The 26,851-nt window shown below is 42.2% G+C and overlaps 2 protein-coding genes across 8 annotated transcripts in view; one reads left to right on the forward strand and one right to left on the reverse strand.

Annotated features, from left to right (window-relative positions):
- ttll5 (tubulin tyrosine ligase-like family, member 5) overlaps nt 1–16,043 on the forward strand; it is a 57,703-nt gene extending 41,660 nt beyond the window's left edge. For 6 of the 7 annotated variants that reach the window (XM_039603172.1, XM_039603173.1, XM_039603177.1 and 3 more), the window contains 3 exons: nt 2,650–2,852; nt 7,577–7,659; nt 14,117–16,043. In XM_039603172.1, coding sequence (XP_039459106.1) covers nt 2,650–2,852; nt 7,577–7,659; nt 14,117–14,169 — 339 coding nt within the window. In that variant the 3' untranslated portion in view covers nt 14,170–16,043. The remainder of the gene's footprint in view (nt 1–2,649; nt 2,853–7,576; nt 7,660–14,116) is intronic. The other variant, XM_039603174.1, reaches the window with a different exon arrangement.
- A 130-nt stretch (nt 16,044–16,173) lies between these two features.
- Nucleotides 16,174–26,702, reverse strand: tgfb3 (transforming growth factor, beta 3). The gene is made up of 7 exons (XM_031730980.2): nt 25,942–26,702; nt 21,442–21,605; nt 20,067–20,196; nt 19,806–19,913; nt 18,030–18,186; nt 17,315–17,468; nt 16,174–17,225 (listed from the first exon to the last, which is right to left on the reverse strand). Exons 1-7 carry the CDS (start codon nt 26,285–26,287, stop codon nt 17,067–17,069), a joined length of 1,218 nt encoding a protein of 405 aa, XP_031586840.1. The 5' UTR covers nt 26,288–26,702; the 3' UTR covers nt 16,174–17,066.
- Between the last annotated feature and the right edge of the window lie 149 nt (nt 26,703–26,851).

A 26,851-nucleotide genomic window follows, 5' to 3' on the forward strand; every position in this document is an offset into this window, starting at 1 on the left:
TTAATCTGCCAAGGAATTTGTCAGTGACTTGATTTCATTCTTTAGTGCCATTAGATAAGGGTTTTGATCTTTTTGATACAAATGTATTTTATAATCTTGATCTCAAATTCTTGGATTTCCTGGCCTTGAGAGAAAGTTACCAATGCTTTTTGATAACATAAATACACAAAAGGATGTTCTTAGTCGAATGTGGGTGCTCGTGTGCATACACGTTCTTCAGTGTGAGAGAAAGAGACAGGGGTCTGTTCCGGCACTCCAGTCCACGTTCCAGTTACTGGGTGCAGACTGCACGGCTCCTCCACAGGATTGGCCCAGGGCCACCTGGCAGCCAAAGAAAGGTGCCCTTCCTGGCCCCGCTCAAGCTGAATTGTGGCCATAGGCCTTGCAACCAGGAAACTTAGCTTCTCATTTATCAACACAGAAATTACATCAGATATTCCCCGTCACCCTGCCGGCCCTTTGAACGGCTACACTGTGAAACTGGAAAACCATTAGCTCGTTAGATAGCCGTATAAAGCTGCAGAGAAAATAGCGTGGACGTGAGATGTGGAAGGAATGTATGCGAGCATTCCCCGGCATTGCAAGGACAGAATGAAATGTGGCTCTAAAATATTATGTCAGAAAGACAACAGTATTTTCCCTCTTCACAAGCCTTTGAAGAGATCTTGTATAAACAAATAAATAACGTGAAGAATTTGCTTTTCACTGGAGCCAGCTGCGAAAAAATGTCGAGCTTGTTTTGATACCGGATGGCATTTCATTAATATCTGCACTAATTTATGTCAGGCACTTTGATATTTCACCTTAATGACCAAAGGCCACATTTTTTTCCATGACTCACCCATTCCAAATTTGCTCCAACTTCCTTAGGCCTTTTTTGGGAGGGAGTTTGATTTTTATTTTGTCCTAAACAGTTCACTACACACATGTGAGGAACAATGCGCATGTCAGTCTGTGGCACATTAACCAACAGAGGGAGAGTTGTTTTTCTTTTACTTGGCCTTTTGAATTTTGTGATGAAGCAAATGGCCTAACAGTGATCTACCGCTACATGCCAAACAATTAAAATGAAAAGTTTATTAAGCTTAATTTGGGTTTTTGCATAATCTTGATGATGCTTGGTTAAGGTAGCACCATAATACTATCATTTACAAAATGAATATCATGCTGTATTATACAGTACTGTGGCGAAGTTTTGAACCAGCCTTCATTTCTTTATGTTTTTTTATGTTTCGAATTTAAGCGTTAACCAACTTAACACTGAGTTGTGAATTATTAAAGCATTAAAGCCATTTTAACCTTATCTTTAGGCTCTTTGTTATTAGCAGCCTGGTACAAAAAGGGCATCAATTGATCCCATTTCTTTAGTTCAGTCTACAAAAATTGACAGCAGTGTTTGATAGACATAAAATAATATATGTGCACCATCAAGATGTTTCCCAAAGCAGGACAAAAGAAGAAAAAAAACTGTCTACAGCAGATGAACAGTTAGAAAAGACCTGAAACAGGACCACAGAGATGCATCTGGCCTTTGTATTCAGTCTACTGTTACCTCCAGCCTCATCAGAGATGTTCTCAGTGCAAGGGTGGCTGTCAAGAAGCTATTCTCAAGGAAGGGAAACAGGGATAAAAGGCTGAGATATTTTAAATTACACAAGAAGTGGACTGAACATCAGCGGCAACACGTCTGACGAATGATGAAATGAGGATTTGAGCTAAATTTTTTGATAAAAAAATTGAGGTCAGGAGAGAGGTACTACAGTGATTGTCTATAGCCATCTGTAAAACACAGCAGAGGCTCTGTCATGGTTTTGTGGCTCCATTACACCCACTGGTGTTGGAGATTTTGTCAAAACTGACTACAAGGACTACATTTCTGAACTAAGAGAATTCAGGCTATGTTGAAGAATGAAGGCAGTCTTACCAAATATTGATGTTCAAGCTTGTTAGAATTGAACCAAGTCTGTTTTTACATTATACATTATATTATATATGTGTATAACATGTAAGTTCACACGTGTTTCAATAAATCACTGCACCCATTTCTCAGTTTCAAATGAGAGGTGGCTCAGTACATGAGGGAACGTACTGTATACATTTTGTTTCATTTGCATCTTTGTATACAGCCTGCGGTTGTACACAGTTAATATCTTGACCAAGTATGTTTCAAATTACACATCAAATTTGAAACTTTGAAACTGGATTTAAATTTCAGTTAAGATCTTTGTAACATGTTTATGTTCTCTCAAAAAGCTGTGTTTTACAAAAGCTTGCTCATTCATACAGGCTTGTGTTTTAGGGTTAGTAATCACTCCACAACCGCCATCACTGGTCCAGTATCATTTTAAACCATTGAAGCCACAACTGTATGTTCCATGTTAACCTCTTTCAGCTAGTTATTGAAAATCCTTTGAATTCCTTAAAGAAAACTATAAGCACTGCATCACATTCGAAATAAATATCACTAGATTTACCAGTGAGGAGTCATCCTTTGTAGTTGCTCTTATTGTACTGTACTCTGCCCAAAGTTTAAATTAAAGGTCTCAAGCCTCTTTGCTTTGTTGGTTAAGTTTCAAAGTAGTTTGATTATTGTAGAAGTTTGATATTGCCCAAAAGTAACCGGCTTTTGTTTTCTTTTTTGTTTCACAGGCTCAATTTCCAGACCAGACACCACATAGCCAAGCTCTCACAAAATCATCCAGCTGCCCTCCTTCCAGCTTTCACACTCTGCCCAATCAAAGCCATGGCCTAAGCCATATCCAGACCTGTGTTAGCCCAGCTCTTGCTCCAAAGCCACCCAGCGGTGCCCGAGAGGGACAAGTCAGGAAAACGACTGCAAAGCGTCTCGTCAAGTAAGACAAATGTTGGCTCTGGATCACTCCATTTATTAACAATGCTCTATAACTGTCATATGGTTAAGTTAAATCAACCCAAGGTCATCTGAACCTCTACTGACATTACCCGACAGAGGTATATGTCTGAATGTGAAGGTACGTCACAGCTGGACTGTTTATTAAATGATCGAGCAAGTGGGTGTCAGGTGTCCTGCCTACTGTCCACTCTACTCAGAAAGCTTCTTCACATAAACTAAATGCAGTATTTAACAGCAGTGAAGAAGAGTGAAGCGGACTATCTCCATTTTTTTGCTACACATGAGAAAGGGCAAGATCGGACAGCGTCCCAGCCTCCTTCGCCCTATTCCACTTCCCATAGTTCATATGTGAAAACTGCTCATTTAATTTATCGCAGACATAGTGCAGTGTGGTGGCAGGCTCTCCACCACCCACCCGCTTGTGGAATGAGACAGAGTTCGTGGGATTGGTGAGTTCAACAGGACATGGCTAATGCTAATGAGAGTTCGAATATGCGTGTAGTGGAGTGCTCCCAGTCTTTTGGCCGCAGGGTGTATCTACCCGTTCAGTAAACAACCTCATCACAGGCCTGATTTCTGCCTGAACCGTAAACAAAACGTGGTTCAGTGAAAGGGCCTGGGCTCGGAGCGCCGTTTAAATCCTGTTTGGTTTGGAGATAAGCTGAAGACTGCATAAGGAAAAATAAAAGGAAAGCAGTGAAGCCGGGCTGAACTGCCAGCTATTTTCCTCACTTATTTTATGACTTTATTACTGCAACATCTGGCAAAATTACCCAACAACAGCAAACCTTTGTGATCGGCGCTGACTGTTTGTTTAAAGTAGGTTGTTGCAGTGGTGAACTGCTCTTCACACTTATTTAATGTTTAAGAGGAAAGGATACCGCTGGACTGGAACACGGGCTGTTTTTGTAGTATTCCAGTTAAGCCCTTACGGTGTGTGAATTACCCCAGAGTCCCAACAGTGCATTTCTCTGTTTGACTTAATTCATTCATTGCAAGTTTGCAGGCCTGCTGATGCCGCAACCGAGCAGAGCCCTGGCTCTGCTGACGTGTTACATCCAGTCATCTGACTCGACTGGACAAACTGTACCTGGCAAGAAAATAGTTAAGAGGGCAGGACCGTGGTGTAGGGGTTGTATAGAATAGGTTAGGGAGGCCGTGTAGGTGCCGTGTTTGCTCGTGTGTGTGTGTGTGTGTGTGTGTGTGTGTGTGTGTGTGTGTGTGTGTGTGTGTGTGTCTTCCTGGCAGTGGTTGTGTTTACCCTCTGCATGTGGAATTCCTGAGCCCCCTCACACTCTCCTCTGTCCTGCATTTTTGCGGTCGACTAGTGTGACAGTGGAGAGTGTGGGAAAAACGGAAGCTTCAGGACCAAAAATGCGCTGATGGAAACAATGAAGAGAAAGAATAAAGAGAGGGGAAAAGAAAGAATGACAGAAGAGAAAAAAAAAGGTTAACTCTGTCCAGGAGAACGGAGATGATTGTTTGCAGAAAACGGTGGGATAATAAGTTGCTTCCCTTTATTTCCAGCCCACATTTTAGGGGCAACTTAATACCCCTGTTATTGAGGCACATCTGAAACGCATCCCAGTATAGGCTTAAGCCCCTCCAGCTTATAATAGTATCACTGTGCTGGGTGTGTTCAAACAGTTCAAGGTTATCCAGCCCTTCAAACACCTTCCTCCAGCCAACTGTAAAACTGTTGTTCGATACAAATACACCAGCACTGGCTTTGGCTGGTTTCCCCACCGCTGATGATCATCGACAGCTTTTAGTTAAATCTATTCATCAGAATGAGATTTGCATTTTTGAAAATTTGTGATCCAATTTGATCCCACCTAATAGTTTCCTTCAAGTAAAAGTTTATTGGGGTTGTTTTTTTGGTCCCAAAGTTGGAAATGTTATCCACCGAGCGGGCAACGTGACTGCGTAAAGTCACTTTTAAGTAAAGCTGAACGGAGATTGGCGCACTCTCATGAATGACAGTGCCTTTGATTTTAAGCTCAGCTAACACACTTGAAGCAAATGTGCAGCTTGTTGGTATCACACTCAACAGGGCAGGGCTCTGTCTGCTCTATCAACATACCACAGCTGCCAACTCGAGGGGCTGCAAGAGCTCAAAGTGGTATGACTTCAGTGAAGGCTTTGAAAGGAGCAATTTGTAACACAAATAAATGAGCCTGTTTGGTATTTTGTTTGCAAGGTTTGGTTAGTCGCAGCTGTAACTACGGAAACCCAGGCTGTCGTGTGGCATTACTAATAGGGTGACAATTACAGCAGCACCATTAATGTCAGCCTAGCTGCTGCTTTCACTCCCTATTAATCAGCCACAACAGTAGTTATTTTCACGGGATACTGTATACACACAGAAGCTGCCAAACGTGTGTTTATGGTTAAACTTTATCCCCTTTGGTCAGTTTGAGTAACATTAAGTCACGCTAACTACCTGAGCGCACCGAAAAGTAAAGCCGCACATCTGCTGTGTTTACATAAGAACTTCAGCTCTGTGCGAATAGCGCGAAATTTTCGACACTGGGTCATGTGTCATGTGCGCACACTGCAAGTTCAGAGTCGGTTCTCACCAGCAGTGTTTCTGGCTGCTGTCTGACTCTTGAAGTGACAGAGTGAGACTGTTGACAAAGAAAGTGATGTGAAGAACCCAGAGGTCAAGTTTTTTTTTTTTTTTTTTCGCCCCCCTGAATATGAAAGGGGTTTCTTCCTGTCGAGTTATGCCTTGCTTAAAGTGGGCCAGTTCTATTTGCGGTTGTGTAATGGTATGAAAGAACAACTGTGCAGCCCCTTACAAGGAGGCAGTGTGTACCCTCATTACCTTATTAATGCTCTTTTGGCAAGCTGCTGTCCTGGGGCGAGAGGTTAATTCCAGCTAAGCTTTATTTATTGTTCCCTCTAAAAAATGCTTAGCAGATTTAATGTATAAGGTTGCAGACACGTCTGCTCCTGCTTTATGCTTCAGTAGCTCTTATAATGATTTTCTCTTTGAAAATGTTATGTTTGCAGTCGGATTATGTGCAAAGGGCAGTGTAATTCCTTGTTTATGGTCTTCAGACTGTATGTATGACGCATTGTAAGAATTCTGGGCTGTGCCTCTGTGTTCCTTTTCTCTCTGTAATCTTTGCTCACAGTCGACATAGTCCCTAATCACTACAGTGTTCTTGCCAGTGTGACAATCACATCACCAAGGACAAGGAGAAGGAATTTCTCCCCTTAGTGTCACAATAGCTCCTGTGAGGCACTCAGTAAACACTTAGCCTCACCAACCTCCAGTGACTGCACACAAAGAGCAACTGTTAGATGCTGACTTCACTTTTCTTATGACAGAAGGTGGCTTGTCAGGCATTTTACACACAAATGAGTCTTAAAAAGCAGAAAAGTGTCTTGGAGAAGGATCACATGAGCTGCGAGGGTCAGAACATGTAGCCTCTCTGACCAATAGGTACTAATTACCCAAGTGATACTGTAGTTATTATGACATTTTATTTCATTTATAGTATAGTATCAAGTGATATTAACTATTTGCAATGTATTGGTATCTGATGATTAAAAAAGTAAAGAAGAGACAGGAGAAACATCCTTCAACCATATTATGAATGTTGGCATTGTATAGCTTGCAATCTGCAGCTTCCCTATTGGAAACGCTCTGCTTAGAATGCCACAAACACAACCAGCTGATCTGAGCCGAGCCTGGCACATCATAAATGAGTACACAAATAATTACACATAAACCATTTAAGGGCATCTGTTTTTTGTTTCATGTGTTTAAAAGAAGAAAAAAAAATATCAGCTCATATGTCGAATCTCCAAATATCGGTATTAGTCATTAAAATACTACAGAAAAATACCACACTCCACCAGGTTCTACTCGGAAATATTTGAGTTTTTGCATTTATCTTCTTGGCACAGTTTGAAACTTGTAATGCACTGTGAGCTACCACATAGGCTGTTTGGAGTACTTGTACATGTATATGTACGTGTCCTTCAGCGGACAGATTTTGTCCCTGTCAATAGCACTGCAGTCCACATTATAGCTTGATGTGTGGTGGCAAACATACAGCCCGTGGGCCATAACCGGCCCATTAAAAGGTCCCATTCGCCCCACTGGAAGGCTTTAATTTCAATGAAATCCACTGTTTACCACACAGCAGTGAAAATCTATGCAACAATAAGAGCATTTATAGATCTTTAAAAATTGTTTAAATAATAAATAGCGCTGCTATGTTAATGAGATTGGGCTGTGCGTGATCCATGAAGTAGAATGATTTGGATGAACTCTAGATGAACTACGATGGGAAGGAACTGGTCAGCGATCCTTTGGTGCTCCTGCTTCCAGCACTCTTTCATTCAGGAAAAAAAGAAAACGTCTGTGCATTGGCAAAATGTATAAACACCTCTGTAATAGTCGTAGATACAGAGGGTGTCTCCAGGACACACACAGGGTGAAAACCAAACATGCTACAGTATTGCAGCTGGAAACAATCACACACCCTCAAAACCAGTTTTCTTTATATATTTAGTTTGATATTTTGCTAAAAGAAGAACATTGGCATGGGACATGTGATGTGTACCACAGCTTGGATGAGCGCTACAGAGATGAATTTGGCCTTTGCAGTGCAGTTCATCTTTGCATAACTCCTCTGGGAATGATAATTTTTGGTCTTCACGGATTTTTGTCCTGTGTCTGATTAACAGGCAGATGTCCTCAGAGAGTTCAGCCAGTGGAAGCGTTGCCAGCAGCAAGCAGGTGGTCTACGAGGCCATCTGCGGTAAAACAGGTGGGTTTAATGTTGCAGTTCCACATAGTATGCTTAGTACTCTGCTGTAGTCCTCAGGCAAGAGTGAAGTTATGCCCACTCTATGCCAGTGTTAGTGATTACAGCTAGGCATAGTGGACATTCCCCATGGAGGTCTGACTAACACCACATGATATTTTTACCCACCTCCTGCTCGTTCAGTCGTGTGCAGGATGCGTAAATGTTTTCGACACACTGTAAGAAAGTAAATAATGGATACATACATACATAAAGGCATTGTTAAGTGATTAATTAATTACAACCCTGTTAGAGGAGTGAGTCTTGCAGTGATTTGTGCCCCATTAAGGGTTTGTGCCAAAAAGAGTTAAAAGCAGCCAGAGCTGGAAGAGCAAAAGCAAAATTTCCATTGCAGTCATCTTCTGTTTGAAGAAGACCTAGTATGCCGTGTGCCTGCTCCATGTTTTTTGCTCCTTGTGCTTTACTAGAGAAGTTTTGCACCAGTAACTGTTCAAAATAGTTCTTATTTATCATATACTGGGGCTTGGTGCAGGCCCTGAGTTCATGCTCCATCTGAAACAAGCTGATTTAGCTCCTCTGCCTTAAAGGCTGCTGTCCCTTTAAATTGAATCAAAATCAAATCACATTTATTCACAGGACACATTTAGAAAAACAGTGGACTTGGCCAAAGCACTTTAGACGTTACAAGCAATATGAGAAAATGTTCAAGAAGTCAAGACATAAAACATAACCAGAATACTTTTCTCTCACGTGTTTAGTAAATACTATAATGTCATTATTTTAAACTTTTTCTGTGTGACAGTATATAACAGAAAATAAGGTAAAGCACAAAAGGTCCTCTGTAGTTGTACAGTCCTGTGCAAAAGTCTTGCATCACCCTTCATTTCTTTCTATTTTGCCAGGAAAATGCAGTTTTTTGAAACCTGTGCAAACATACATACTCTCTTTGTATGTTGGCTGATTCTGTTCTCTGTTAAGATGATCCCACAGTGCTTTATAATGTTGAGGTCCAGACTTTGGGGAGGTCAATCCATGATAGTGTTTCATTATGTGTGTTTCTATCCAGGTCTGCTTTTACTGCTTTGGCAGTGTGTTTAGGATCATTGCCATCCTGGAAAATGAAGCTGTTGCCAATCAGATGTTTTCCCTGTGGTATTACTAGTGAATCAAAATCTCATGGTAATTTCATGTGTTTGCATTTTTGTATTAGTGCTGACACCATGACCATGACAGAGCCTCCGCCATGTTTTACAGATGGCCGTGAATACTCACTGTTGTACCACTGTCCTTTGTACATACCAAAAGAAATTGAAATTTGGATTCATCCCTCCATCCGATTTGTTGCCAGGTGCAGCTCTCAGGTCCCGTGTCAGGTCTTTGCTCTGATTTTTTTCTTATTTCTTAAAGACTTGACTTTCAGAAACTGTTCATCTGCTGTGGATAGTTTTTTAAGCCTGCCACTTCTTCTTTTGTCCTCCTCTTGTCCAGGCTCCTCAACTTCTTTAAAGATGCTATACATGCAGCGCTCACATATGCCAGGTTTTGGTTAATAGCAAAAAAATACTATTTTATGTCTGAAAATGAGGGGTGGCTCAAAGCTTTTACACAGTACTGTGTGTTCTGCATGTGTTCAAAACCAGAGGATCACCACTCTGGGATTAAAAGGCACAGCAGTGAAGACATCTTTTTTTGAGATCAACTGATGGGAACATTTGGGGCATTTCCATCTGTTGGCCATTGCCATGCAGTTGTAATTACTGTCTTTTTGCCAAATGCTATACCGAATAAATAACACCTCTCAAGAGAATGACAAATGCAACTCAGACTTTGTGGGTTCATGCACTCACGTGTGTGCTTCTGTCATCTTGCCTTATTTCCACAGCTCTTTCCATCCTGAGAGAAGTGTTGAGCTTATTGCAGTGATATTAAGCAGTTTGCGCTTATGCACACATCTGTTTGCCTGATCACGGGCTTTTTCCACAGCACTACTATACATTAGCATTAGAAAATCACACCATTCTTCACATCATGTCAGTGTCGCAGTCAAGCGAGATCAGCTTGTTGGAAAAACGCAGTAGCTGTGCATCGACCTGTCATCCCTACAACTCCTAGCCACACTAAAACACACACACACACACACACAAAATATTTTTTTAGTTCTCCATTTTCCTCCTATTCCCAAACTATGAAACCTGGCTAAGGTTAACAAACATCTTACAAACTCATCAATTACTGTAACTGGATCCTTTGGGAGCAACTTCTGCATTTAATGAATGCATTTTTCCACTGTTCAGGGTGCACAGGGTGCTTCACTCATGAAGAACATATATGTGTGTGTGTATATATATATATATATATATATATATATGTATATATGTAGATAGATATATATATGTAGATAGATAGATAGATAGATAGATAGATTTTAAACCACTTAGTGGCGCAGGTTTAACCATGCGTTTTTAAATGAGGCTGAGGGTAAAACGGAGACTCTGTGTGGTGTTTTGGAAGAGGGAGGGGGTTATTGAAAGGAACACAGCCTTTGTGGAGCTTCAGAGTGCATCAGGTCTTTCTGCCTGCCCGGTGTACCTCTGTTACGAGATGACTGGGCTCCCCTGATCGACTCTGACAGGCAGTTAGAGCGAGTCCAAATGGAGAGCATTCTCTCTGATCAGCTGTCAGCCGTCATTAATCACACTCTCCCTTTATCTCTCTCTTGTGCTCTCTCATAATATCTTCCTCTCTTTGCTCATGCAACCCCCCCCTTTATCCTCTGCAAACCTTTTCTGCTCACTAACCCCCGCCCCGCCCTTTCCCCCGCTTCTTCTGTGTTGATTTTTGACATGACACGAGGGCGGGATTTTGATGAAGACCTACCGGAGCTAACAAGACGAGATTGTATCGGCCACATGTGCTTCAGAGTGCTTCCCTTGAAGTTTCCTTGAAGCTCTCAGGGCTCCACAGTCGGTGACTATGAGGAGATTTATTGCTTGAGTTTGAGAAGGAAATGAATGCTGCACTTGGGTCAATTTAATGGAAGTCTGATCATGTCAGGAAAGATGGCTTAGGCCTCTCGCTATCAAAATATGACTGTATGGTGTATTGTTAGGATTGGAAGGTAGTTTTTGGCTGCCATCCCTGTTTTCAGATGTATTATGTAAGTTACTGGATTTAACTTACCAGATGGATTTGTAATTGACTCACTCTCCTGAACTATGTATGTGAGTAGGCATTTTATTGGTAGATTAAGATTTAGTGTAGGGTATGTAATACAGTAGTGTGAAAAAATGTTTGCCCCCTGATTTCCCATTTTTCCTATATTTGTCACACTTAAATGGTTCAGATTGTCAAATAAATTTAAATATTAGACAAAGATAACACAAATAAACACAAAATGCAATTTTTTGATGAAGGTGTTTATTATTAAGTGGGAAAAAAATCTAAACCTGCATGGCCCTGCATGAAAAAGTGATTGGCCCCTAAACCTACTAACTGGTTGTGCCACCGTTAGCATCAACAACTGCAATCAAGCATTTGGGATAAGTGGCATTGAGTCTTTTACATCGCTGTTTAGGAATTTGGCCCACTCATCATTGCAGAATTGTTGTAATTCAGCCACACTGGAGGGTTTTCAAGCTTGAACCACCTTTTTAAGGTCATGCCACAGCATCTCAATCAGATTCAGGTCAGGATTTTGACTAGACAACTCCAAAGTCTTTTTGTGTGTTTTTCTTAAGCCATTCAGAAGTGGACTTGCTGGTGTGTTTTCGGTCTTTGTCCTGCTGCAAAACTTAAGTGCACTTCAGCTTGAGGTCATGAACAGATGGCCGGATATTCTCCTTCAGGATGTTTTTGTAGATTGCAGAATTCACAGTTCCATGTAGCAGAGTAAATCTTCCAGGTCCTGAGGCAGCAAAACAGCCGCAGTCTATCACACTACCACTGCCATATTTTACTGTTGGTATGATGTTCCTTTTCTGAAATCCTCTGTTAGTTTTATTCCAGATGTAACTTGACTGAAACCTTCAAAAAAGTTCAAATTTTGTCTCATCAGTCCACAGAAATTTTTCCCCAAATCTTGGGGATCATCAGGATGTTTTGGCAAATGTGAGACAAGCTTTTGTTTTTGCTAAGCAGTTGTTTTCTCCTTGACTCTCCCATGGAGGTCATTTTTGCCCAGTCTCTTTCTTACTGCTGAATCATGAACTCTGACCTTAACTGAGACATATGAAGCCTGGGGTTCTTTAATGTTGTTTTGGGTTCTTCTGTAACCTCCTGGATGAGTCGTTGGAATGCTCTTAGAGTAGTTTTGGCTTCACCGTTGTTCCAAGTTTTCTCCTTACACATTACTGTAATCCGATTACTTTTTTCAAATAACAAGTAAAGTAATGGATTAATAGTGCAAAAAAGTAATTAGATTACTGTTACTTTCTCATAAGCACACAGCGTTGCTGCGTTACTAAACTGTGATTTTGTTTGTGAGTGTGTCTCATGACAATGCTGTACAAGCTTGCGACGTCCGTGGCAGCAACACACATGTGTAGATGAACATGTGTAGATGATATGGAGTGCGGGAGGGAGTACGAGCATTCAGCGTTTAAAGCGTGGAAGTACTGACATTACTTTGAGTTTGATTCCATAAAAAGTGACAAAAACATTAGCGTCCACAGTACACTCTGCGTGGGAAGAAAACTTCTTTCTACAGCGAAAAATTAAACTTCAAATCTGAGCAAGCACCGAGCACGCTGCCACGGGAATATGAAATTCACAGAGAAACCCCCGGATCCCCCCACTGACATGAGCGCTGCGGCACCGGGCAAAGCCCCACACGCTCCACTCCTGCTAAACAGGCGAAAACAGATTTAAGAACGCGGGACTTAGTGCCACTGATGAATCTTTTATTTTATTTATTTTTTGCTGCGTTTTACTTACATCTATTTGAAAGAGTGCATGTAAACACAAAAATTATTTTATTTTATATGCTGGAATATGCAGGAAATAGGTTTAAATGTTAAACAAATTTCTTCAAGTCAAAGAGTTGCATATAATTAAATTTTTGCTTGATGCAATGTGCATAAAGTTAAAAGATTGAAACTAATAAAAAAAAGCTTTAAAATGAGACTTTTTCATTTGATTCAATTTTAAATCATGAAATATGCAGAAAAAATAGAATTGGTCTGAAAGGTCTATTGCTTTATTACATATTCAGATTGTGTATCATGTTTTTAAAACGTAATAAAGTAACTAATTACTTTTGAAAATAAGTAATCAGTAAAGTAACTGGATTGCCTTCTTGGAGAAGTAATCAGTAATTAGTAACTAATTACTAGTTTCACGTAACTTGACCAACACTGGTACCAAAGCCATTCTTTGAGACCCTTTCCAGACTGATAGATGTCAGTGACTTTGTTTCTTTCTTTACATTGTGGCATGATGTGCTGCTTTTTGAGATCTTTTAGCCAGCTTCACTTTGTCAGACAGCTTCCATTTAGTGATTTCTGATTCATCAGGTCTTCCAGTAATCAGGCCTGATTGTTTTTAGTGAAACTGAACACAGCTTTCCAAAAAATGTGATTAACCACAGGTAATTCATGATTTAACAAGAGGGGCAATTACCTGGTCCTGTGTGAAAAAGTAGGTTTGGATAACTTTTCTCCTTTAATCAATGATCATAATCAGTCATCATTTAAAAACTGCATTTTCTAGTTACTCGGGTTATCTTTGTCTAATATCAGAATTTGTTTGATGATCTGAAACATGTAAGTGTGACAAATATGCAAAACACAAGAAAATCAGGAAGGGGGAAAACACTTTTTTACACCACTGTAAATACAGCATATGATTGAAGTTGTAATTGATTGCTGTTAATTACCGTTGCAACCTTTTAAGTTTAGCTTGCCTGACGACATCCCTTGATTTCTCCTTCTCATTTCAGTTTTATTCCGAGTGGGCTATAAAGCAGAGAATATTGTCCCTATATCTTTCTTTTGCTGAGCTAGAGGAAGCCACTTCCAGCAGCCCTGTCATCAGGTTGGAAGTGAGGGAGATGTTTTTCGTTTTCCAGCTCAGTCAGTCAGTCCTCGCAGTGTAAAAAAGCACCAAAACAAACAGTGCACAGAGAGGGAGTGAAAGGGAATACTGTTTGGGAGCACAAACACAGCAGCTCTAACTGTACTTGGAATGTCTTTTTCTACCGGATACCTGGCTGCACGCCAGCCGATAGGATCAGGGGGTGAAGGGGTTGAACACGAACAACTGAGCTGACTGATGAGATCAGCTGGTATCCACCTTGACCATGAATAATTGAAGAGGTGGACTCCACAAGGGTTTAGTAAACTCTTCTGAAGAAAACCTCTTTTGGCTTCTGTTTCTGTACACATGAGGGGGAGACCTTTGACTGCCTTTCTCACTCTTGTTATTTCTTCTTCTTCTTTTTTTTCTTTTTAAAAAATAAATAAAGGTCTTTCTGCATACCGCAAGCTGTTCCAGGATCAGGAGCCCACTCACAGATGACAAGAAGGCAACCAGAGGCACGTCCTGCCACTCTGCAGGCCTGACAGGTGTCTCTGCATGTAACTGCATCTCACAGAGGTTTATTCTGGGACGGGACAACAGATAAAAGTATGCCACACATCGAACAGGGTCCTATTAATTTCTCAATGATACAGCCACAGACATGCAAGAGGATAGTCTGCCAGGCCAGAAATGCCCGGCTTTGACGCAGGTCGGGATTTTGTTGCGCAGCTCCACCCCCTCCCCTCATCGCCCTTGGCTACAATCAGTCCATATCCCACAGTGCCCGCCCTCATTCTCTCCATGCTATTGATGCCACAGGAAGATTTCACTGACAGATAGCCTTCAGCAGATGGTTCTTCAAGCCCTGTTGGTATTTTAACTACAGGATTCGTTGTTTTATTCTGTACTCAGGCAGTAGCATGTCCACCACAACCATGCGTGCACATTTTTCTTCTTTTCTCTTTTTCTTTTTTTTTAAAAATACAGGTGATATGAGGGTTTTGGTAATGAGAGACCTCTTTTAAGTTTTTGACAAGCATTGTTGAGCCCGCATGAGCAACTTCTCATTTTACAGTCATGAATGATAAGTGTGCAGAGAAGTTTCTTTCATGTGTGGCTTTTCCAGCATTAGACACTCCTGACTCCCACTCCTTGCTGGAAGCCAAACAGTTGCCAAATCCGACTCCTCTGCCTTTACGACCCGAGGACATGTTAAGCATAGCACCCTTTTTCTTGTGGGCTTGATAATAAAACGTGATTGTATTAATGTTGTTGCCTTGTTTGTATCTACAAAGATGACACAACAGGGATGTTCAGGTTTTATGTAAAGAATGCAGTCGGCTTGTGATTATTCCTGTAAACTGTTGAGATGTTGATATTGTTTTTCTGGATGGACCAAATTCATTATTTTGGATTTTTTTTTAATAAATTTTTGTCATTATATCAGTATTTATGTAACCTTTTTGGCCCATTTCTGTAGATCAAAGCATAACATAAAGAGGAACAGACTGATAATGAACGCCGATGCTGCACCAGGAGGCCAGCATCCTCACAGATATTCTGTGGCTTGGGACCATATAGTGAGTTCACTCAGGGGTGTGTTTATTTAAAAAAAAAAAAAGAAGAAGAAGGAGAAGAACATGTGAGGTAAAGGTCAGCAGTAATACCGTGTGTTTATAATAACTTTGTCTGAAATACTTGAATTTTGTGCATGATTTTCTCACATCAGCTGATGACTATCACCTGGGTGAGTCTGCACAGATTGTAGTTTTCAATGCAGTACAACAGGTCAACTGGTTTAATATGTAACTTGACGGTGAATGTTTTTGTAAAACGTGCTCTTTGACGTTAAATGTCATGTTGTGAAGTCCTAACTATTAAAGCCAGAACTCCCAATAGCAAGATCCAAATCGGTGTGTAATGTAATGTGGTGACACAGCTTGGTTTACAACGTAAAGAAAAGAAAAATGAGACGAAAAACAACTCCTTTCCTCTAAGAGTAAATATTTATGTTTTATTAATACAGTTAACAGTAATTTGCTCATACAGGTGTCCCCTCTTGGATTTTCCCTTTATAGCTAATGTCTTTTGTATTTAATTCCCGTATTAAGAAAAATACAAAGAGGCCACTAGGATGAGTAAATCACTGTATGGGATGTGAGTTTTTGAGACATGCTTAGAAAACATAAACATTTACTACAGGTTGTTTTTCTTTCTGTTTATTTTCCATATGGGCTGTACCATGTCATAATGTCTTTTGACTGTTTACAATATGCATGGAAATGTAGTATTTTTGGGACCAGTTAGGCTGTTTGTAGCAAACAAAATTGAAATTAATACTTGGGAAGCATTAAAAAATATGATGACTGTGACTCTAACTGCATTTGTTCATTTTGTTCGAACACTTGAAATTCAGCCCACTGACCTCTTGAAATAAAAAGCACCCTAAAACATGTGTAAACTAAAACATAAATACCACAACCGTAAAGGAGAAAAAAAATGAACTGTCCAACATTTTTAATTAAAAAAAAAAGTGTTTCCAAGAGTAATAAGAAAAACATTTACAGTTTGTGATCTATTAAAGTTCACTTAGTGACATTACATCATCTCATACAACAGAAAAGGCTTCATTTAAAAACAAAACAATCCCTGGAATCACCAGTCCTGTTGCATTACAGAGGTAAACAATACCATGGAAATACTACTTTGAAATAACGATTGGTTTCCAGCATGTTGTCTTTTCGTTTTTTTTTTTTTTCTTTTTCCTACGATCATTTTTAATCGACAGCATTTAATCCTAAACAAACAGTGTAGGGAGCCGCGGCGCGCACAGCGTCATTTTCCAGCTCGGACTTTTTGAATGTGTCCCGTGTGATGCGTTTGCTCTCTTTTGGCGTATGCTGAGTTTAGTCTGCGTTCTGAGTCCTTCTGTCTCTCTCCCTCTCTCTCTCTTTTTAATGCATCCTTGAGAATGGATTGGTCATTCATTGTTCTGTTCCTCTTTCACTGAAAATGGCCTTTGAATATCAATAGTCGTGGACATGAGGTACAAAATGCTGGAAAAAATATGAGAAACACTGATGTCAGAAAGTAATTACTGAAGGTCAACAAGAGGTCTGATGGGTTTGAGAGCGTTGTTGGTGAAGTGGTGTATGACAGGTCTTCTAAGTCTATAGCTGTAGTGGACTCCATTTCTTTTTTCGTTTGTTTTTTAAGAGCTTGGGCAAGGCTGAAGCATGGGAAAGAGGTACTCATGGAGGCCAAACTGTATATTGCCCGCTTTAATTCCTCATACCCGCTTCGGAGCAGTGCTGGGAGTGATCAAATCCCATGCCTTGCTTCTCACAGGGAACCCCCCCCACCCCACCCCTTCCCTCCCTCGAAGACCTTGAAGTTTAGCTGCACTTGCAGGACTTGACGACCATGTTTGAAAGCTGCTCGACTTTCGGGGAGCGACCCACGTAGTAGAGGATGGTTAGGGGCTCCAAGTCCTGAGGAACACAGCAGGGAGAGGCGGACGCTTCGGGGTTCAAGGTGTTGTACAGGCTCAGCAGCTGTAAAAGGAAGATGACAAAAGAGATGAGGGTTGCCAAGCACATTTCCAAACACCAAAACGGATTCGAGAAGTGACACTTGTTCTCACCGAGCTGTGGGTGGTGTCTGCACTGCGTAGGTAAGGACAGGGACCAGAGCAGAAGTTGGCATAGTACCCTTCGGGCTGGTGAATCCACCTCCAGCCCAGATCCTCCCGGAAATTAATATATAGTTGTCGCACACAGCAGTTCTCCTCGTAATTGCTGCAGAAATGAAAAGGGGAGACAATGATTACACTCTTGATTTGGAAGATAACACGCAATTTTAAGTATACATTTTCTGCCCCGTGGCCTCAGTCAGAGATGAGACTCAAGTTCATAAATTCCAGTATTAGGTGTGCCCTTTTTTTTTCCCTCTTGGAGTCTTTGGTACTGCCTGTCATAGGAAATCCAGAGCTGAGGAGACAGTGTGTAAGAGGCGGTAGTGTTTGCTAGTACCGGGACAGATCCCGACTTGTATAATCTAGTACCTCCGCCATGCTCATCTGGGTGATTAACAAGTTTATTGCGTGTATTCTTTGTGTGTTCTGTGCTCATTTACACGTCTTCCCTGTCATGTTTTTTGAAACGTGACAGCTGATATTTTAATTGGATGCTGGTGCTGTATTCAAGTGTCCCTGGAATATTAGCCCAGTAGGCAAATGTCTTAAATTGTCAGCGCAGGTGCAGCCAGAGAGAAACGGTTTTGGGAGAATTTATTTTAAGATGATGAGCAATAGTCTAAGTAGTGCATTACATTTTCCAGGGGGAGCGAATGAGGCTTACTTGAAGCAGTAATTGGTGTCAAGTGCCCGCTTGCGCCTTCGGGAGGAAGACTGGGCATCCAGCCTGTGGGGAGGAAGCATCATGAGGATGAGGTGGGGGTACAGCTGCTCCTTTTGGCTTTTCACACGGCTCTGCTCGTCATACTCTGCTTCCATGCCTGCAAGAGGAGGGTTTTTTTCATAGATATCAAGGGGAAAAAACTACACAAAGATGTTGACCTTTTTTTTTAAAGACTCTGCAACAGCTGACGTTAGTGAAAGTACGCTTTAGTTTTAATCAGCATAATCAGTTGTAACTCTTACATATGAATACTCTCCAGGCCCAACTTCATTCACTTCTGTCTCACTTTTCTTCCCTTCCTGGATTTCACACTGGTCCCTCTAACTTCCTTTCTTCCCCTCCATTCTCCCCCTGGGCCAGTGTCTGCTCATCCACTCTATCCCTGATAGCTAAAGCAGTGGATATCTCAGGAGAGATGCTGCTGGTGGATATGTACGGCCCTCTTTAATTTGGGGCCAAACGTCTGAGCGCCGTGGCAGCACATTCCTTGTGGCCAAGCCAGTCAAGAGCGTTCCCAGGACCGAGGGCCTGGGGGCCCCAGCGCTAAGTGAGATACCAGATCGATTGTATTCCCATGCTCTGTGCCTCTCTCTCTTCCTCTTAGAAAGGAAACCCATTATCTTAACAAAAAGACCTCAGTGAGTTTTGCTGCTAGAGGAACATGTTGATGACTGGACTGAAAAGGACTTTTATAGACCGGTTGCATAATAATAAAAGTATTGTGAGTGATATTTTATGACAAATGCATCCTAATTCACCACGAGAAACATTATTGTAGAGCACACGAGGACTCCTCATCAGTGCTTCAGGCAACTTTAATCGAGGCAGTAAATGCACTAAGACAATTTGTTTTTTGAAATATAGGCCAAAAATCCAGAAATTTCCAGTCTACCTCCATTTGTGCAAGTTTCTCTCTGCCAACTCGACACAGCATCAGCAAACAGAGCGAAAGATTTATAGCTGTTATTCAACATTAATAGAGACAAGCGTGTGTCAAGATCCGCTGATAACTAATGAGCAAAAAGTAATAAAAAAGCTCCACCACTGGATCAGCTAGTCCTGAGACCCACTAATGCAAATCATCCGAAAAACCACCTGTGCCTCTGCAGCGCTAATGAGAATAAACGGAATTTTTCAACAGAAAAATAGATGCCTATCTTCAACGCTCGACAAATCAAACAAAAGCCAAACAAACTGAACCGCTATCTGGCTCGTAATCGTTAATACAACATCTCAAGAGACTGAAAGATCAAAAGCAGAGAAAAATCCTGACCAAACACAGACTCAGAGACCACAGTCTGGGCCAGGGAGCTGGGACAACACACGAGTCTTGGAAACCTATAGAAAGAGGCCGAGTCTGAGACTGAATTCCTGGAGCTATTTGTTAGATTTCTGATTTCACAGTGAATGAAAGCAACAACAGTGAAAGTGTTGCAGTGGAAGATTTTCAGTTAGACAGCCGAGGAGAATGATTGTGTATTTTTCTTGCTTCCAGTCGTAGTCCTTGCCACGTTAAGTTACACCGCTTCATATTCATTGTGGTGAGAAGAGAGAAGCCTCATTCTCCTCATTTAGTTCTTCACTTGTTTTCCTAATTTTACCTGAAAACACTCTTCTTGATTTGTCTACCTGATCACAGTTTAAAGCCTTGTTAAAAGCACAAAGTTCATAACTCTGTGAAATCCATCACAAGTTAGGTATCAAATGCAATCTCACCTTTGAACTTGACCTCTAGTACCTCATTGGCATTCTCAATTATATCGCCATTAGGCCTGAAGGTGTGACAGGGGCAATGCACACTGATCTCCAGGCCGAGATTGGTCCCTGAGGTGGGGGGAGAGAAACAAGAGCAGAGAGAAGTAAGGAGCAGACATTTTCAACCCTGAGGCTGTTCTCTTTGGTTTCACACGAGCCGGTTATTATTTGGCAGGACATGTAATAAGGTGTGATGCGAGGAAAATGTGGTGTCCCACTCACGTCGATTCATCAGCCACTCTCTCACCGTCTCCGTAACATCAAAGGAGACCCACTCAGGCGTTCCTTTGGTCAGGACGTTCTTGCCCCCAATGTAGCGCTGTTTGGCTTTGGGGTCATCTTTCTGGAGGATCTGCGAGGAAAGATGAAAATGTGACCCAGCTGCATAAACTCTTTTTATTTTTACACACACATGCGCGCACAGAATCGAGACTGTCTGTCTGAGCCAGACTCTCCAGGATGCCTTTGGGCCAAATGTCTACTCTTCATGGAAAAAGTGACTCCCTGTGTTGATATCCCCATTTTGCAAGTTAATGCCTGTGTCTTACCCTCTTGCCAGTGGGAACCTGGCCGTCCTTCGCGTCAGCCGTTTAAACTTTGACTTATCCTTCACACACAGTGTCAGAAAGTATCTCTGAGGGCATTTAAAGCTGCCGCTCTGTTAGAATGCAGAGGCTTCCACTGGGCAAAGACTGACAGAGGAAAATACAGCTCGTATCTGCACCAGCATGTATCTGAACAAAGGTGTTTATCTGTAGGGAGAAATGTGTTTGGGTGGTGGGTATGAGCACTTAGCCCCACAGCGGTGCTATGGATAACCAGGTTTCTGAACAATGTCAGCATCTAATCTGTCTTCCTGTGGGAACGAGGGGCAGCAGGGCTGCCAGCGTCAGGCCTCTGCCAGTCAGTTCCAGTCTAAAAAATGTGGGGGCGAGTGAGCGGCTCCATTTACTCCCCTCAGTGGGCGACCCTGCCTCTATCTCCTCCTAGGCTCCTGGAAACAATCTGAAGCCCTGACAGTCTGTATTCAGCACTGGCCAGAGCCTTGCCTCAGAGGCGGTATGCAGTCCGGAGACGCTTGTCTCCCTGGCAGGAAATGTTGGAACCTGATCATTACTCCTAGTCTCTCATGGGAGATTAATGAGGAAACAGAAAAAGAAAAAAAAATCTATTCCTGCCACCCCACACGGGCCTATACCAGATGTATGCATTAACACGCTTCTAAAATGCTTAAAATCACAGAGATTTATATATATATATATATATACACCGTGCTTAATCCTACATGGATGGACAGCTGCTTTGATTGACAGCTGTGAAAGAAGAAACTGTCGAATGGTAATCTAGGGTTTCTTAAAGACGGCTGCACAAGCTCTTAAATTTGTCCTGATGTAGAATCCATTTGATTTTAACCACACGGAATAATGATCAGCACTTGAAAAGAGAGGTTGAGGGAGCCGGACACCCTAATATAAATGTTTTCATCTTTCTCACTGACCCACACAGGCCTTCTGAGAGAAATTCAGCTCTCCCCCTCTTCACCCCACCCCACCCCTGGGCTCTGCTAATAGTGGAAATGAACGGCCAGTTCACACACCTGGTAGAGCTCAATCCTCTGCTCGTTTCTCCTGGCGCTGGGGTTGGGGATCCGCAGGGCTCGAAACTCAGCCCGGAATAAGTTGGTGGCGTTCTTCTCCATGATCGACACATTGAAGCGGAATATCTTGGGGGTGATGCCCCTGGGGCAGTTGGGGAGGTCATCTGCAGGTAAAATGGAAAGAATGACATAAAAGATCTGATTTGTTTTTTTTTCTGTATTCCCTTAAGCTCCTACTTCACTGTGAAAAGCATATTTTCACACTGACATCCTCACAGGGGTGGACATGTTTATTGAGCCGATAATTGATAAACCTTTTGCCGAGGATTCCCTTTCTACAAATTTGAATAGTTTAAAGATAAAAACAAAAGTTCTATTTTTTTAAAAGAAAAAAAAAACAATTTCTAGTCTATCAAGGGAGCCATTACCGCAAACCATCTGCTTATGCTTTGTGCGGTCCGAGTTAGCAACAAGTTGAAGTCATGAAATGAAAACCAAATGTCCCATGTGTTAGTGGAGCAGGCTACAGTGGGACAGCAGCGTGCTCCTCCTCCCACCAGCACTTGAGCCCAACAGGTGCTCCGAGGGCTCAGCCAGAAGCCAAGTATTCCCTGGAACTCAGAGGTTTAGCTGGGAACATGCAGGCTCACGTGCTGGAGGAGAACAGCACCTGAGCAGCCACCGAGGAGAGAGAGACTCCACCACACCAGGGAGAAGCAATAACTCACTGCACACCGTAACATGGTGCATGTGTGTGTTTGCGACTGAACGCTGACCTTTAGCACAATCGGCCCAATGAATGGCCACACCGCGATCCCATCTGAAAAAGCTTCCTGCTGCATTGAAGACTTTCTCCTTTTTATACCATAATACCATAGAGCAGTTTATTATTTTAACAGGCCCAGCACATGCAGTGTTGAGCAAAACAAGCGCATAGCAAACTTTTTATGAGCCAAGTGGAAACAGTCACTTACAGCCAAGCCATGGCTAATTTATTACTTCAAGCTTAAGCTTTATTACCAAAGCCTCGGATTTGCTGATGGTTGAAAGGGGCACTGCACCTTTAGCTGATTTGCACCTCGAGCAGATTTGGGACAAGTGGAAACTCAGAAGTGAGGCCGTTTTCTGTGTCATGCAAAAGGAACTTGCACATCTCCGAGTATCTGTACTTCATTTGACCCATAATCCTATTTCAGTGTCCTCCCAGTCATTATCTGATATTTCCACAAAGTTTTTTTTTTCTTTTTGATTTTATTTCAGCTTTCCCTATTTATAGTTTGACCTTTCAGCATTTGTCCCCAGCCAGATATCTGTCCAGCGTTTCCACACAATCTATAAGGAGGAAACCTCAGTAGCCCTTTTCCTCCCCTCACTCACTCACTGCTCCGTCTCCCCCACAGAAGGTGGAAAGCCCCACTTCGAGGGGAGATTTGAAATTCTAATCAAGTCTTTGGTTTCCTTTTGGATGACCTCATTTTTCCCATTGCAATGGTTTTAGGTGGATTTCACATTATGGCTTATTTTTGCCAAGGGTCTGAAAGGTAATTTGTTCCATGTTGGTGAGTGGAAGGGGATTGCTTGTATAATTAAAATGAGATACAGTCACAAATTGATTTGACCACCACTCTCGACTCCCCCGTCCATTTTTAGATGATAGGGTTTAAGACTGAGTATCAGGATGCTGACACAAGCTTAATGTATTAACTGTTTGACACGGCACAGGTTATGTCAATAAGCTTCTCCAGAGTTTAATTTCTACTAGTAAAAAAATCAAGGTGTATAGTTTTCCATGCCAAACAAAGCAATACTCTATATTTTAAACACTGTATAAGTAATTAAAACGACTTCTGATGTTATTTCTAAAGATTTTGTAAAATAGCACACTGCTCTAAGGTCAGAGCATGCTTATTTTGAGTTTTATTGGGAGAGGCTGTCATTAACACGTCTGCAAAAGTGTATTTATAGTCACACTTAAAAAAACCCTGGATAACAAAATGATGCCCGCCTGACTCCATTCTCGCATTATCACCCAATTAATTTGAACATATGGGTTTCAAAGGAGGGATTAGGGATTAAAGTTGTCCAAAATGCCCGAAGACAGACATTTGAATAGTTGCTGCTGCCTCGCCCAGACGCTATCGACCACACCTCAGCTCCTGACACGCGTTCAGCCTCCGGTGTCTGGAATCCTCTCCATGACACGGAAGCTCCCAGAATGAAGCTCTAAGGAATCACCTCTCTTTGCTCTTTTGCCCAGAGGATACTTGTGATGTCAGTCTCTCCACAGCTTTGTGGACGTAAACAAAGGAAACAGAAAGCACAAGTCAGCAGGTGCTAGCCAGCTGCTGCGGTGTCTAAATCTCATAAAGCAGAACAGAAATTGCATTAGCTGGAGTTCTCTTATTATTTTCCTGAAATTGCCGCATCTGGGATGTGAATTTGCATCATTCTCTAATGGAAAAGTTTGATTTCCCCTCCCCAGTTAGCTGAGGGTTTAGTGTACCAAATTCAAACGTAGCTTTTCATCAGAAACAAGTCCATATCTACATCGGACTGCAGATATCAGCTATGGCAGTGTGGAGGAAACAATGCAATGAATGACGACACCCCCTCCCCTTCCCCCCCACTCTCCTCCTACTGGATTGAAGATGAGGAAGCAAAAATGGTAAAGGCGTGGGAGTTCGATGGAGCGATGCTGTTTCTTTGGAAGCAGACCAAAGACCTCTGTCTCTGTTTGTACAGATGACATCATCTTTCTACTATCCCATATATCAGACACTGCTGTCCTCAGAGCTGGTCCTCATTTTTTTTCTACTGACCTAACACTGAGTCAATGATTGGCTTGAAATTTCACTGAGGCTGCACGCTCCAATGAGCTAGTCAAGGCCAGTCAGTAGACTCTTAAACTGTTATTGTGTTACAGGTCGCCCCTCAGTTCAAATATGTCTTTATCTAATTTCCTCAGCGGCACTATTCACACTGGCCTTGTGATGCACCAGGAAAAAGAAAAGGAAAGGAAGCTCCAAATTCCTGTTCTCACTCAGTTTTGTTTCATCTGCTCATAAATGGGTCAAAGCTTTGAATTGCATCGCATTGCATTCGCAGTAGTGTCTAGCAAAGCAGTCTGGGTGCATGTGTCGCATTAAAGAGTGTGTGAAAGGTTTCTGTTTAACTTCCTAACTAAGCACGGAAAAAAGCCAAACTTGACTTTTTTCCCCAAACACTCCCACCTTCCAAAAAGCGGCGAATGCAAAACTCATTAGATTCAGCAGGAATGAAAATGAACTACACAGCAGAAATACCAAGGTGACAGACATTATGTTTCTGCGTACTGCAACATGCCCAGCTCTCCTTAAAATTACATAATGGAAAGGAAGAGAAGACTGCTAATTAATGCATGTGGCACCTTCTGTTAATTTAAACAATCTGTGAGTAAGTAAGCTGTTTGGGAAGAAAGTGCTGCCAGTGTGTTCATGTCTCGTATTATCACCTACATTATGGCCCACGGCGTGAGACCAGTGATGTGTCCTGGGCACCTGGCCATCACTGATCCCACTCCTTAGACCTCTGTTTGTTTTGGGAGCTCTGACTACCTCTGACCAGTGGATAAACCCCGAGCTGTGTATTTTGAATGTCAGAAGCACTTTGTGGGACCTGTGAAATGGATTTGATTCAGGGCTTATGCTGGAACCAGCAGAGGTTCTGCTCAGCGTCACAGCATTGCACAAACACCTGTTGATTTCAGAATCACTACACCGTGCGCTAACCGGCCTCTGACCGTGAGTGGGCACCAATCCAACTGCTCCACTTAGGCTTTCTCTGGAGAATCTGCAGCTCAGCGGGCTTCTGCTTCTGATTTCTGGAACAATCAATGGGCCATAGTTTATACAGGAAATACCAATATGGATGAACGAGGGAATTAGATCATAACGCGGAGCTACTTGAAGGAAATAGCGGGGAGCGGGGGGGAATAGAAGTGAGTGACAGTGGAAGAAAAAATATTGGGGATCTCACGGCCAGAAAAATGGAAATGAGGTATTGGAGTTGGCAATAAATAGCAGATTTAACAGCCTGAGAATTTTCCTCGCTTAGGAATGTGTCAGACTAAGGCTGGGGTTCCCATGGATTTGGTGTGAGGTATGCATGAGGAATTGTGCTCATTCCAATTAGACTGTTTACTTTGCCCTTTCCTCTGCGCGACGCCACGGAGCGTCTGCGCGTAAAAAGCTGCACAGAGAAGAATGGACTTTCACACCAACCGGAAAAAAATATTTGTCTTTCACTTTTCCCCCCCTTGTAACCTCGCGTAATGATTAGGTTTGACATCGTGGCAAAGATAAAAAGCGTTTGCGTTTGGGATTGAGTGTGGTCATCAACTCTTCTTTAAAGTTCAAAATAAACCACAATTATTCACCTGCACCTAGAACAGGAAGAGTTTCTACTTTATTGGCTTATAAAAGAAAAATGGGAACATTCATAACCCAAAAACAGTACACTCACTGTTTTCTTGTGGCCCATTGATCATGTTGAACTTGTAAATCTCTTTGGCGTAGTACTCTGTCTCCGTGTTATCCTGTCCGCAACTCTGCTGCCGGTCTTTCCCCAGCTCCTCAATGAGCTCCTTGGTGCTGTTATAAAGTGCCAGAACCTGAAACGGTACTTGACTTGGACCTGTTGTTTGAGGCGGACTGGTCAGTCGGAGTTTACTGAGAATCTGTCCCCGGACGGCCTCCACTCTCTTTTTCTTTATGTGTTTGATGTCCACTGTGGTGCAAGTGGATAGCAAGAAAGTCACTGTCACACAGTTTGAGAGGAGGAAAAACAGAAGTGCTTTGCCCAGATTCATATTTCAATCTGCGTTCGCTCACAGCCGAAGCCTTGTCAAGTAATATTAGAAGAAGGAGAAGAAAAAAAATATCCCTTTTTATCTTTTCATTCAGGTCGCGAGTGAGTACTGTTCCTGGAGGAATCCCATTTTCTCGAGTGCTATGTCATCTTTGCCAAATGCGCATTTGCATGGGAGCGAATCCGCGCAATTGTGCAAAAAGGTCTCGACTCTTCAACAAAACTCTTAATTACACTCTTCATTCCCTCTTGTCTCATTCAGGCATCTCCCCCCCTCTCTTTTTCTTTGTAGTTTACAGGGGCCCGATCTCTGCACCGCCGTTTAGTTGCTCCATTGCATTTGGTCTTTCCATCCACTTGTGCAAATATGAATAAGGAGTCAGTGCGTCTTTGTTGTCTTCTTGCAGTCCAACCTCAAACACACTAAAGACGCTTTCCACGCTCACTCATACTTTATACCCACCATCGGTGACGTTTCTGAGGGAGGGGCCGCGAGCTATAGACCGAGCGCGGACAATGTGCTCGGTCCCACTCCGTAGTAAGATAAATAAGACTTTGAATTTCA

The sequence above is a fragment of the Oreochromis aureus genome, linkage group 19, assembly GCF_013358895.1.
Source record: "Oreochromis aureus strain Israel breed Guangdong linkage group 19, ZZ_aureus, whole genome shotgun sequence".
Lineage (NCBI taxonomy): Eukaryota > Metazoa > Chordata > Actinopteri > Cichliformes > Cichlidae > Oreochromis > Oreochromis aureus.

What these genes read in the sequence shown, in the direction of transcription:
- tgfb3 (XM_031730980.2), bottom strand. Translation starts at nt 26,287, where the DNA reads ATGAATCTGGGCAAAGCACTTCTGTTTTTCCTCCTCTCAAACTGTGTG. An exon ending in ACTAGAGGTCAAGTTCAAAG is followed by an intron (nt 18,187 to 19,805) that starts GTGAGATTGCAT and finishes CTCCTCTTGCAG; the next exon opens with GCATGGAAGCAGAGTATGAC. An exon ending in GACACCAATTACTGCTTCAA is followed by an intron (nt 17,469 to 18,029) that starts GTAAGCCTCATT and finishes TCATTTCTGCAG; the next exon opens with CAATTACGAGGAGAACTGCT.